This window comes from Ambystoma mexicanum, chromosome 7q (assembly GCF_040938575.1).
Source record: "Ambystoma mexicanum isolate Mex_15411 chromosome 7q, UKY_AmexF1_1, whole genome shotgun sequence".
Lineage (NCBI taxonomy): Eukaryota > Metazoa > Chordata > Amphibia > Caudata > Ambystomatidae > Ambystoma > Ambystoma mexicanum.
The window spans coordinates 297,641,563-297,656,004 of NC_090941.1; the positions used below are offsets into that span (position 1 = coordinate 297,641,563).

Here is a 14,442-nt window from a genome sequence, read left to right on the forward strand (position 1 = left end):
CTCTTCACCGCAGCTCTTAGTTGTTCGTTCTCTAATGGTGTCATTCCGGTTCATCTAAAACATGCTATTGTTTCTCCTCTTCTAAAAAAGCCCCAACTTTTCCCTGCAATACCCGACAGCTACCTTCCTACCTCGCTGCATCCCGATCTCATGAAACTCATGGAAACCATTGTTACCCCGCAGCTATCTAGAGTTCTAGAGATGAAAGGCCATTTACACTCTTTTCAAGCAGGTTTTAGACCACTCATGGGAACGGAGACGGTCACGATTTCAATTCCTGGAGACTTGGCATAACTGCAAGATCATAGAGAGATCAGCGGTTTGATTCTCCTCGACCTCTCAGTGGCATTTGATACTATTGATCATGCAATTCATGTCCAACTGTTAAAGCAGACTGGGGTGTCGAGGCTCCTTTGGCTTGGTTTACCTCTTTTCTCTCAGAGCGCCAACATACAGTTTCACTATTTCCTTTTTCCTTTGCCCCTTCCTCTGTCTCTTGTGAGGTCCCCAACGGGTCCTCCCTGTCGCCCCTTTTTCAAAATCTTTATTTATGACCCCTTGCTGACCTCGTCTCATCCTACGCCATCCACTTTTATATGTATGCCTACGATACTCAGCTGGTTTTCTGTCTCAGGACCCCCCACCACCCAGTCTCAGATCCTCCTTCTAAACCTAAGGCATGCCTTTCTGATATTGGGCGCTGGATGGCAGGAAACTTTGCTCCACAAATCCCTTTTTCTTTTGGATTTCAGATTTCTGGCCGGAATCTCTGGGCCCGGTTCCATCCAGCCCCTAGTGCTTGTGTGAAAAGCCTGGGATAAAGCTTCTCTCTACCGGTTCGCATGAGGCCCAGGTGGCTTCTGTCTGTAATACTAGTTTTCCTAGGCTGAAACTGCTGAGGAAAGTCCTGTCATTTTTGCCTCCTAAATGTCACTTTACAGGAGTCACTGCCTCTTTCATGGGCTCTCTTGACTTTTGTAACAGCATCTACCTTGGTCAGCCTGATTCACTGGTCCAGAGACTCCAGATTTTACAAAACTCAGTAGCACGCTTAGCCCTAGGCGTCACTAGGATGTTGGCTGAACTTCATTGGCTCCTGGCCAGAAGCCGGATTAAGTTCAAGGTCCTGTGCATTGTACATCTGTCCACTCCATGGGCCCTGTCTTTCTATGGTCAAAGCTTACTGGCTATATCCCTGTGTGGAGGCTGTGATCTGCTTCTCATAACCTTTAAGTAGTTCCATGCTTCTACAGGCCAAAGTCCAGAGGATGCTCTTTCTCTGGGCTCACTCCAAATTTTATGTAACTCTCTTCCTCAGGGTTTGCAATACACCCCAGATCATCTGCGCATATGAAAGGCTCTTAAAACGTTTCTATTCTAGGGTTGCTGATCTTGTGGCTTTCCTGGTTTACTGCCAGGGCCTTGGTTTTCGTGCTTAAGAAATGCAAATAGATAAAATACGAATAAATACAATGCCAGCCAGTATAATGGAAAAGGGCACTGGTCCAGTGGCCCATCATCAAAGACCTCCACTGTCAGGCATCTAAATGTTCAGGAGGTGGGTAGCAAGCTGATGATGACCACCAACAGAAATGTCTTGAATTCCGACATGTATCTGAGTATTATCAGGATACTTGTGGATGCTAACCTCATACTGCTTCGAATTTGCACCAATGATGTCATATAAAACTTTAAAGAATATCAGGGATTATGGTGATGGCTGAGGTACCCCACATGAGATCTTGGATGATTTGAACACTGTAGTTGAGCTTCAAGAATCCTCATTAAGCCAAGTACTTTCCTTTAAACCTGGACCAAAACGTGGCTTTTGCAGAAACATATTTGAAAATCATGCATTAAGGCAAGCATTGCCCCATTTATTCCAAATATCCTGCAGGGGTAATGTTTCTAAACCAACTGATGTTTAATAGGCTAATTCACTTGCTCACTTACCCCCTTGATCCCTCATTCCGAGAATAGAAAGAGAAAGCACACAGGCAAATCTTTTCAGAGCACCCACCTGCAGGAATATATTTTTATTGATTTATAGGACGCCGCAGCCCGCAGCCACCAGGACGCACAAACAAAAACACAGTGGACAAACATAAAGGCACAGGACAAAAGCGCAGGAAGAACCAGCGCGTCAGGGAAACAGCATTAGTTCAATGTAGAACTTAAAGAATAGAGCAGTCTTCAGTTTCCGATGAAAGATATTGTATTCCTTTATTAGCCTAAACTCCAGGGGCAGGGCATTTGAGATCTTAGCGGCCCTGATAGGGATAGCTTTTCCCAAGCAATTGGCGAGAGAGAATTTGGGAGTTTTTTAATGGAAATGTATTTGACCCAGCGCATAGGACCCTACAGAACCTTATGTAATTCAGAAAAGGTTCTGAAGACCAAACTAATCACATGGAATTCAGGGACCAAAACGTTCACTTTGAGACAACCCCGCCTTACCTTAGGGATTGGGCTACGGCACAAGATTGACAGTCACACATTGAAAATCATTGCAAACAATGTCAGGGAATCCTGACATTCTCACACCTGAACGCAGTGCTTCCAAAACATGAAGCTAAGAACAACCTGCCTTCCTCATCTTCTACCCTTGGCATCCTACTCCCTACCACCATGCTAAGCATGTATGATGACACCACAGTTGTCGTCATTTTAATTGCATATTATTGGCTTGTAAATATGTTTTTCCGGTCAATGGAACTTGAATGGGGTTAACGGGTGCTCCATAGACAACGGACCTAACTGTAATAACTCAAACTAGCATTGGAAAAGCCACAAGCTTTGGCTTTTGTGTAGGCATGGGATAGGCATTTGCCAGGCACTGCCATAACGACACTACCTGGCCCTAAAATGGCAACATCTGAAAAGGGTTTAATTACTTTGCCATATGATGTTACTGCATGGCTAATACCTATACACAAATACAACTGTTGGATTTGTAAACGTTTTTAACAAGTCTTCAGTGCAAGGAAAAGATATGTATTTATTTATTTACTGTGCATTTGTAAGGCGCTTATACATAAAGAGATTGCGTTTCAAGAAGCCCACAGGGAAAAGGGGAGGAAACAAGGAACAGAAAAAGACAATCAAATAAAATAACAATGATGAGCAAAGGCAGAGACGGTCCTATTAGGCCTTGTGAAAATTCAGAACGTGCAAGTGCAGAGAGCGAGTATCGACAGGGCAGGGTGTTAAGTGCTGGATGTTCCACGGAGGGGGGACGTGCCAGAGAGCAAGTTGCAGGGCAGCAGGTAAGTGCTGGGCAGTGACCACTTGGTAGGAAAGAGGTAACCTGCCAGTACAGTAAAGTGCAGACCTATGAGACAACACAGGCCAGTGGATGCCGTGAGGCAAGTGCAGGGGGAGCGTGGAGGCTGCAGGCAATTGGACAGAAGACCAGAACCCAGAAGGACACATAAGGGCCCAGGCCACCAATCTCAGCGCCTGTAGGGTTTAGCACGGGAGGGAGAGGAGGAAGGAGGAGGAGAAGAGGAAAGCCTGGGGGAGTTTGCAGAATTTGAGATCAGGCTCAAGACGGAGAGGAATGGGGAGGCTGTTCCAGAAGAGGGAGCCAGCAGAGAAAAGAGATCGGCTGCCCCCTCTCTGCTTAGAGAAGTGCATGACAAGCAGAGAGTTGGTGCCAGAGGATTGGAGAGATCTGGAGGGAGAATATTTGGTGAGAGCAAGTTGTAGATAGCACGGTCCCAGGCCCCAGACAGCCTTATGGATGATGCAGAGGGATTTGAATTTTATTATTGCGGAAACCGGGAGGCTGTGGACAGATTGTAGGACTGGAGAGATGCGGTCCCTGGGCTTGAGACCAAGAATAAATCTTGCAGACCTATTCTGGATTCCCTGGAGGGGGCCGGAGAGAGGAAGAGGGTAGATTAAGGAAGAGTGGATGAAGGCAGTAAGACGTTTTTTTTTTTATCACACCAGTGGCACATTTACATTTGCAATTAACTGGAAGGCCAAAGTTTGAAGTTACTGCTTGTTAGAGAAATTTCAAGGCGATCCCAAGAAGTGTTTGGGGGCAGGATGCGCAGGTAGTGGGTGGGAATGGCCCTGAGGATTAGCATGTCCAAGGGCAGTTAACGGGTGTGTAAATAACAAACAACATCCCCAGGTTGTGTGTCCCTCATCACCTGTTATCTCCTGCCTATAGGTGGTGTTTAAGTACCACCTAAAAGCCAAAACCATTAACATAATTATGCCAATTTCACTTTTGAAGAGAAAAGTTAAATTATGTTCTGTGTTTTAAAGCATAACGCTGAATGTTTAGTACTGAGGACAATTTGAAGAAATAATTGGATACGTCATGTTTTAATTTGCCTTTGTGTGGCACAAAGTCTCAGCAAAAATAGGATTGTTGCAAATAGATGTTAGTGCAACATAGTTTCTTCTTTTTGGTTTTTGTCACATTACGTATTTGCATGCCTACATTTCTGAAATGAAGCAGAACTCAGCTGCTGCACTAAATGATCATTCACACCTGGTATCCAATCATAATACTTTGACTAATATACGTCTGTGTAATTAAAATTCGTTTTGTTTTTATTCACAACAGTCATGTCTGTGCTGCTGGTGCCAGTCAAAACACATGCTGCCCTCAGAAGAGAAAAATTCTTGCCTGAAATTCAAAGCCAACGATCATGGATATGACAATATGCGCTCCAGTAACAAGGACAGCTCAACGTAGGAGTGAGGAGGACGAGCCTTAAGGATGCCAACTTCGTCTAATTCTTCTTCATCACACAAAGGATATTAAAGCAGCTGAGTCCCTGAGATGCCGCGGCTTGGTTTTTATGCACAGACGAGTGCTGTGCCGGCTCACTCCATGTAGTCTTGACCACAGACTAAAGAACTGTGCATGCTGTTGTCATTGGATAAGGATGGAAAGAGCCTACAGGAAGAACAAAGGGCACCAGGAACACTCATTTCAAGCACTTACACCTTCTTGACACTGTCCTTCCCGCTCCACCTGATATCCTCTCTTCACTACTTTAAAGGGTTAATGTAGTCACACGTTTAAAGAATATTGCTTACAGTAGGGAAGAATAATATTAAACTCCCTTGGAGTCCAAATCGTTTTTGATGTACATTTCCGAAGTGTCTTTCACACACACATCGAAAACTGAGTGATATATAGAGTTTAATAAAAACAATGGCCATCCCCATTCTTTCTCAGGCTCTGAGAATTGAGAGTTTCCCAGTTTCTCACAGAGAAATCCTGATTCTATTAAAGACACAGAGGCGAGTGTGGTGGCATTTCTCTTTCAACCACCTGTTTCGCAGGCCCTGCAAATTGTTTGTACCTCCATAATCCGGTGGCATTATTAAATTGAACACTAGGCACAGTAGATAGTTGAGTTCTATGGAAAATATTGAATCCAGCTATTTTCTGGGTGCAATAGAGTGCAAGTGACATGGAATGAGGTCATCACAGAGGTTCTCTGATTTCATAGAGGAAAGGCAAAGCACATTAAGGTTGGAGGTGCGGGCAAGGGGTGGGCTCAGGATAAGTGTGGGTCACATTGGCTGATTCCTGAAATAAAACAATCCTAAGGCAACACAGGCTGAGGTAGCCATCTAGGGTCTCCCAGAAGTGATGGCCTGATTCCCTAAAAAGTAGAAATGTTTGACCTCCTTCCCATCCTGATATCAGGGTGCGATCACAAAATTTAACTTTTCAGAGTGCAACAGAAATCTGTGTGCCCTAAAAATAAAAATAAAATTGAAAGATATTCTGATCCGGGCAGGCCCCCATTGAATGAGTTGTTAAAAATGAAGTTTTAATTTAAGCTCCATTAAACCTAATGTGTATTGCCAGGAGCAATACACACTTTTGTAGACATGTGGTCTATTGTATCTTTTTGAAACATGCAATGCAAGGAACCGAACACAATATAATATAACAAACCGTTACTAAGATATCACAACATGTCAAAAGTTAAATTTGGTCATGGATGTCCCAAGATGAAGCCTAAATAGGCAACACTGACTTGTAAGAATTGCTAACACATATCAAGGGCATGCATTTATTGTACAATATGGAAACGATCTGTTGGATTGGTCAGTTTGCAAGCATGGTCCTCATTTGTCATACAAAATTATCTAAATCATTAAGTTTTCTATGACTTTAAATAATTGTGCCTTAATTTTGTTTCAATCTGATACTTTTCTGTAAAGTGGAATGTTTCAATTATTTGTCAGCGTTATATACATTCAGACAATTTCATACCGGATCCACTGCAGAGTTATTGTGACCTTACAGAAAACATGTTGAGAAAGGAAATCATGCAATCCCCTGTCTAAAAATGTGGAATTCTTCGAAAGTATCAAAACGGTCCATGTTTAATATGTAGAAAGTGAATGATTTCCATGGCAACAAAATGCCATTTAGTTCTGAAGAGAATGGCTTTAGAAAAAGTTGCTCTGTAGGGCGACACCTCACAATCCCTTACATAAATATCAGTACTGGGCCATATAATGCTGTGTCTTCAAGCACAGGATAGGATCAAGGATGTCGCAGGTCACTGTATCCGGACGGTAGTTAAGCCTAACCGTCACCATAAACAGTGTAAAATAGAAGAGACTCCAGGACTCAGCGCCATCAAGGATGTGTGTATGTTTAATTATATCACATATTCACACTTCTTGAACAAAAGCCCATAAACGAACATTTAGTTCTGGTATCAGGTACAATCTGCCTGCCTTCCATTTTTCAAGGCTAAGAACATTATAGAAGGCAGAGTAGCAAACTAGATGTGTAAGAGTCTCACTGAAGACCGAAACGGTGGAGATCAACTCATGGAAGCCTTTAGAGCGCAAGTCCCCACCCTGAAGCAGTTGAAGCAAACATCTGCGGCTGACAGAGATATTTTCTGTGGAAGTACTAGCATGCCAGTCTCCTGTTTCTGGGAGATGTTTGGTTTATCCAGTATCTTAGAAATGTCCAAAATATGAAAAAAATAGCATTTTCAAAAGGGAGAAGCATTGTTGTCTGTGCTATCTGGTTCGTAGCAGTCATTGCCAAATCACACAGCTCCAAAATGTCCCACAGAGCGTCAGCTGGGCATTGTTCTGACCAACAGGAATGGTCCGTTGATTTATGAACCTGATGAAGAGATCATTGTCTAGAAGTTAAAGTATCTAGGTTGGCCTGATCTATCGTCTATTTAAGCTTAAATACATTACTACTCTTGACTACTACAACCAACTTTCATAAGCGTTTCTCTTTGTCGTATGCCACGCAGAAACCGTCACTAACATCGACCAATATAGAGCGCGTTGGCCAATCACAGGAAACAGGACCAGTCATGTTTACGCTATGTACTTGATGAACCATACACATGTTTAACAGACTTTTAAAATGGGACCTAGTCACATGAAAACAAGCCTTTTTTGACATGTATGGCTACACTTATTTCAGTGAAATGTAGTCATACTACTCAAAACGTGTAAACAGTTGGCAGAGTAAAGATTATAGTGATCAGTGTTACTTTCCTAATGTTATATAAAGTATATTGTCTGTGTCTATATTTGTATTTAAGGATTTACAGGTGTATGCAGAAATTATATGTAAAACGTCTTTGATTAAAAATGCAAGTGCCTGAACTCATGGAATAATATTTCTATTAACTTTGTATAGTCTTGTAAAATATATAAATATAAATATATTTTTGTTCTAGAGTGAGACATTAATCCCCGAAGATTCTTCTGTACCATCTTATCAACAAGTAACATTTTTAATAAACATATTTTAGTACGTCTATCCCGATCTGTCTGTCTGTTTACATTATTCCATTTCCTTAGACCATACACAGTACCTGGGAAAAGTGCAAGGCACAGGTGGTGTTAAGGTGTAACGTGAAATTGTGAAAATCCATGGGTGGTTTTTAAAATGATAAAAAGGTTTTTGTGGTAAAATAATGTATTTCAGCCTAAAAATCATTTTTAGTTGGAAAAAATATCACAAAGCTGAATTCTTTATCTCCAATTTTTGCATTAACTTGATGTGCAGGATGTACATTTTGTTTACTTTGAGATTTAAATAAAGCACTATACAAAATTGTATTACATTTAATATGCATGACATTTGTATATCTAAGTCAGTAAAGTTCAGTAGTTGGGGGTGTGGCCGGAGCAAGACCTAGAAATGTTTGCAATATTTAGAGAACTTGAGACTCCTACACCCACCCCCCAAAACTTCGCCAAAGGTAAGGCATGGTGTGATAACATCCAAACAGCCATGCGTAATAAGCTTATCTCACCTCAAGCAAACATTACGAACACCAAACTTGCGCTCTCCAGTCCCCCTACTCCCACCCCATCCTCCCCATCAGATGCTTCCCCCACCTTCTCATTCAAAGCCATGCAGGAGAAAGACATGATTAGCCTCATGAAAGGTATCAAGCCATCCAATTGTAAAGGCAACCTCTGCCCTGCCGCTTTTATCAAGGACTGTGCTGACACCCTCGCTCCATTCCTAACAGCCTTTGTCAATGCTTCCTTCTCCACAGGCAAAGTCCCGTCACGCCTCAAGGAAGCATGGGTCCGGCCTCTCATAACAAAACCTACACTTGAACCCATCACACCCAACAACTACAGACCCATTACCACTGTTCCGTTTTTACTTAAGATTCTGGAAAAAGCAGCATACCTGCAAGTTCAGCATTTCCTCAAAGAGAACAAACTCCTGAGTCTGAGACGTCCCGGCTTTCATCCTAAACATGGGACAGAGACCGCCCTACTCAACCTTAAAAACCAGATGGACGACACAAGAGACCAAGGCAAACCAATCCTGCTTCTTCTGCTCAATCTCTCTGCTGCATTCGACCTGGTAGATCATGACGTCCTATGCCATCACCTCACCTCAACGGCCAACTTCTCACCAGGAACCACCACATGGATCACTTCATTCCTACAAGGAAGGACCATGCAGGTCTTCTCTGATCTAACCATTGCCTCACCCACCATCATGTTATCTGGAGTACCTCAAGGCTCTTGCCTGTACCCTACCCTCTACAACATCTTTACTCGCCCCCTCTTTCTCATCCTTGACGCCATGGGCATCTCTTAAACCAGCTATGTGGACGACACGCAGATCCTTCTCACACTCTCAGGGAACTATGACACCAACTCCACAACTCTCAATAACATATACAATACCATCCAAACATGGATGGCTGTCAATGGTCTTTGCCTCAACTCGGACAAAACTGAACTCCTACTTGTAGGATCCCCTGACACCCTCAAAAAACTGGACGCCCAGTTTAGTCACTTCACCATTGACTCCATCAGAATTCCAGTATCTGACACAGTAAACACTTTAGGTGTCTATCTAGATTCAAATCTATCTATGACTAGGCAAGTAAATGCAATCGCCTCCTCTGCTGCCTCTCAGGCAAAACTTCTCAACGCAGCCAGGCCCTTTCCCTCCAAAGACATCTGCACCAACATAGCCAGAGCCATCACAGGATGCCGGCTGGACCACTGCAATGTTCTCTTCCTAGGGACCTCCATCAAAAGTCTTGAGAAACTGCAAGTAATTCAGAATAGTGCACTGCGTGCAGCACAAGGTATCTCTAAAAGAGAACACATCACTCACGCCAGAAAAGCATCCCACTGGCTCCCCATAAAGGAGAGCATTATCCTCAAAGCCCTGACCCTCATCCACAAATGCATCCACCCCTCCGCACCAGCCTATCTGTCACAAAGAATCCACCTCGCCTCCTCCACAAGACCCATCAGAACACCCTATGCCAATATGCCCTCTTTACCCAGGGTAAAAAGAGCCAGAGCAGGTGGTGCCAGCTTCCCCTACCTTGCCTCTCTACACTGGAACGCCCTCCTCACTATCCTGCGAGCCGAATCATCACTCATTGCCTTCCGCAAGGCTATGAAAACTAACTTGTTCGCCTGATCAACCCTACTTGCTGATATAATTACTTTCCCCTTCCTCAGGGATACTGCGAATGTTCCACTACTGCAACTAGTTTACTGTACTAATGACCTTCAATGTATACTATGTATAATAGCCATGCTATGAAATGTTTCAACTCTGTCCACACTGTAACTAAGTTTTTCCTACAAGTAACAGCGCCACAATGCCCCTGGGCTGTCTGTGCGCTATACAAATGTAAAAAATAAAAATAAAATAGATGATCGCTTTAATCAGAGCTACGTGAATCAGCCTGGCTAGGCTCACTGACAGAGTGGGGGAAAGACCTCAAACCCCATTGAAGTGAACACTGGCAGAGCATGCACAAAGGGGATTGAAGGCATTGGGCCTTGCAGGCATCTTTTCCCAAAATAGAGGACTGAAAAGTGTAACTCAGGAGACTAAGCCCTAAAAAAGCCTGATCTGAGCAGGGGACCAAGAGCTCCTGCCCTGCACCACTCTCACTGTATTTCTGTGGAGACACGGGTCCTGTGGACTGGAGCACTGACATCTGAGGTGCCCCACAATAAATAAAGATAAGAGGACAGAATCCCCTAACATGGTGGATTGCAGGTGAGTCGACCACTTGGTTCCATGTCCCTGTCAAATCATTCTTTCCTGTGTGGATCTTTGTCATGCTGCAGTTCCTTTTCTTTGGCGGGGCTATTCCTCCACACTGTTGTCCCACTTCAAAATGGCAACCCCTTCACTAACTACTCTTCTACTTCACTGTCACTTTAAAAGGGGTCCGCCTTTAAACCCAACCCCTCTCCTGCACCCTACACTCATCACCTGTATCTCTCTATTTGATTCTCCCCTTCTCTGCTTTCTCTGCCTCTTTCCATCTGTCTCATGCCCTGATTTTCACCACCTTGCCACCTCCCATTTCTGCCTCACCTCTGTCACACCCGCTACTCACCTCACTACCACTGCCCACAATGCTAATGCAGCACAGTGAATACTTGCAATGATTATACAGCACTGTAAATACCTGTGCTGCTAATGTGGCAGAGGTAATATGGGTAACGGGCTACCCAGAATGAATGTGGCCAGACACATGTGGGACCATCCCTGTCCTGAGTCGTCTCCATTTCTGTGGAAAAATGTGTGGGAGCTTGCTCTATGCCATGGAAGCTTACTTTTAGACGAGACTGAATTTCTCTCCATGTGTGGGAGTTGAGGAAGAGTCTACTTCTGAGGTGACCTATGTGGCCCAGGGAGTGGCAGACCAAAGAAGAAGGCATGTTTTAAAATTAATGATTGCTGACTGACTCAGGACCCCAAGTGAGGGAGAGGAGTCCCGTGTACCATGGGTGAGGTCAAAACACATTGGAAATGCCTCATCCTTTAGAAGTGCAGGCTTACTGGTGGTAAGCTCTTTCAAGTGAAGACTCCTTCCCTGCATTTTTCCATGTCTTCTATAGTAGGTTGGACAATGAGATGGCCCTGGTGTCCAGAGAGGGGATATTTATCAGTTTGTACCTTTCAGTCTTTTGCTGAACTAACTTGCCTCTGTCATCATTTGGGAAATAGGAGGTGATCACTGCAACTTACAACCCCCACCAAGTTTGAGCACACTGTACAGGGGCCTTTAGGGTCCAGGGGTAGCAGTCTTGTGCTGGTCAAGAGGTTGGTTCCCTGCTCCTAGTCATCATCTATGAGATGCACATGCATGTCCTATAAGGAATTCTGCCCAAGGTCCATGTGCCCACTAATCCTCTACCTCTCCCAGTACACTCTGGGGTCTGCACCAGGTGATTCAGCAAGTGACAAATGAAAGGAAGACATTGGATAGTGCCTGAAAGGAACAATACCACTCACATAGCATAACGTAATACAATGTCCAGAACAACTCAGGAAGAACCTAGAGGTTGAGCTTAGGTAAGATATCCCAGGAATACCCAATGAGATTACTAAATTGCTCTAAACGATGTAGGTGACCTTGTAGCGGTGGGGACCAGAAAGGACACCACTTAGAAAAACCTACAAACTCTCCCGGGGGGTTATAATGAAACCAACAATAGTCTGTGGGGCACAGAAGAAATATCTAAAGTGGTGCTTTATCATTGTGGACACTTGGAAAATATGAGGGACAACCAGTGGGTAAAGTGCTTTGGGAAACTGACCTAAGGCATTGGCCTGAGGGGTTTCTTTTTTGGTCTGCTTTCACAAAGGAGCGTAACTCTTTCTGCACAGGGTATAGCTATTGTCTGAACTCCTAGTGTGGGCCTGCACAGGGAGAGCTATCCCAAAGGCACAAAAGAAGCCCTGCACAAGTTCCACTGCTTTCTGGTTGAAACTAATCCTAAGGGCAGCAGGGAGAAGGGCACAGTTTTGTCTCAGGGCCAGTCACTGATGATTTATGAAGAAGTATTCCAGATGACTCTCCAACAATGTTTTAAAAGGTACAAAAAGACCTTGTTGTAGACAGATGTATGCATTCAGCCTGGCTTTGGTGTGGAAAGGGATCTCACCTGTTACTGATCCATTGGCAGCATTGATGATGCTGGAGATGTTTCTGATGAGTGACGATTAGATGCTGGCCTAGTGATGTGATTGTAGAAATGATTGGTCATGGAAAACCAAAGAGGTGGGCCAAGAGAACCTGATAGCACCTGAGTGAAAATGATCCTGGCTGAACTTTGCAAACATTGTTAGCTTGATTATCTGGTTATGATATGATATGATATTGTATTTTTATCGCACTCATACACAAGTGTTTCAGAGCGCGACGAGGCAAGGGAGGGGTACAAGGGAGGACAGAACAGTGATCATACTAGGCCAAGTGACATTGAGAATGTGCAAGTGCAGGGGGGAGGGAAGGGAGAAAGTGCGAGGGGCAGGAGAGGAGTGGAAAGTGCTGAACATGAAATAAAACAATGACAGGTAGTGCGGCCAGTAGGCGGTAAGTGCAATAATAAGGTCTAGACAACGGGTGTCAATGAGTGCAGGAAGGGGACTGTAGGGTAGCAGATACAGGCCCGAGTGCAGGGGTTGCCAGGAGGCAGTGCGGGTGGGTGGCGGGTGGGCAGGGATATAGGACCAAAATCAGAGGGTAACCAGGTGCCCAGTGCCTCAGCAGACAGATCAGCAGGGGAGAGGAAGAGTGAAGGCAGAAGCAAAGAGGAAGGTCTTTAGGTTCTTCCGGAACCGAAGATGGTTCTCCTTGAGTTTTAGAGAGGCAGGGAGGCTGTTCCAGAGGGAGTCCCCAGCCGAGGGAAAAGATATACCCCCAACTAGTTGCTTGGAGAAGTGACTGACCCTGAGGGATTTGGAAGTGGAAGAGCAAAGAGCTTGAGTAGGAAGGTATTTACGGAGGGAGAGTTGAAGGTATTGTGGACCAAAGTCCCAGAAAGCCTTGTGGACAATGCAAAGGGTCTTGAATGTAATCCTTGCAGCCGCTGGGAACCAATAAAGAGATTTCAGGGCTGGAGAGATCCAATTCCAGGGCTTGAGCCCAAGGACAAGTCTCGCAGTCCTGTTCTGGATGAGCTGCAGAGGTCAGAGAGTGGTTGCAGGCAGATTTAGAAAGAGGCTGTTGCAATAGTCCAGCCTAGAGAGAACCAGAGCTCTAGAGACAGTGCGCTTCTGGGGGAAGGAGAGGAAAGTAAGAATGCCTCTGAGCAGGTGCAGTTGGTAGTTGGACTTTTTTTAGATGTCAGAGATGCGTGGGGAAAAGGAAAGTGTGGAGTTGAAGATGACCCCGAGGTTCTTACCCTCGCAAGCGGGAGCGGGCAGAAGGCCAAAAGATGCCGGCTGGAGAGTGACAGGAAAGAAGGTGCAGCAGGTGTGCCAATGTGGAGGATGTGTGTCTTACTGGCATTAAGGCAGAGGTCGTTGGTGGCGCACCACTCCTGGATTGCAGACAGGCAGTCAGAGTTGAGAGAGGAAGAAGAGAAGAGGAGGCAGAGGGAAGCCTGTATATTCACTTCTGCTTTCTACATACTACTTTTGGGCAGGAAGGATAACTCAGGGGCAACGCATTTGTCTTGGAAACAAGACAACGCAGTGCAACATAGGTTAATCCCGATCTCACGTTTAGAAACCACTCGTTGGTGTTAAGCACGTTACAAAAGAACAATTTTAATTATAAACGGGGTGCCCATACTTCTTAGCTGTTTTTGAATGTTGTTTTTGCTAGTTACACTGTTGAAATTAGGTTCTGAATTCAATCAAATTCTACTTGGTCGTGCGTGTGCGTTTGTCACTGCTGGATACTAGGTGTCTGGTTATTCACTAGGATGATCGTAGGTCTTTAAGCGGTGGAATGTGCTAGAACTTTACTCCAACCCAGTGCATGTGCGTTGGTCATCTCTATCATTGCACTCTAATGGAGAGGGGTAGAGCAGTGGGGCATGAAGGAATTAATCCAGTTAGAACATTGACCTAGTCATACTTGATTTTCATAAGGATCACATACATTATCTGCCCAGTATCCCAACTCGTTCTGTGAGCATTGACTTAAGAGCCCAATAGTCCCACGA

At 44.5% G+C, this 14,442-nt stretch overlaps 1 protein-coding gene across 1 annotated transcript in view; it reads left to right on the forward strand.

The window, feature by feature from the left end:
* The window catches only part of EDNRB (endothelin receptor type B), a 213,607-nt gene extending 205,814 nt beyond the window's left edge, over positions 1-7,793 (forward strand). Inside the window, exon 8 of the mRNA XM_069639147.1 lies at positions 4,583-7,793. Within this exon, the coding sequence (XP_069495248.1) occupies positions 4,583-4,714 (132 nt within the window). The 3' untranslated portion in view covers positions 4,715-7,793. The remainder of the gene's footprint in view (positions 1-4,582) is intronic.
* The last annotated feature ends 6,649 nt before the right edge of the window (positions 7,794-14,442 follow it).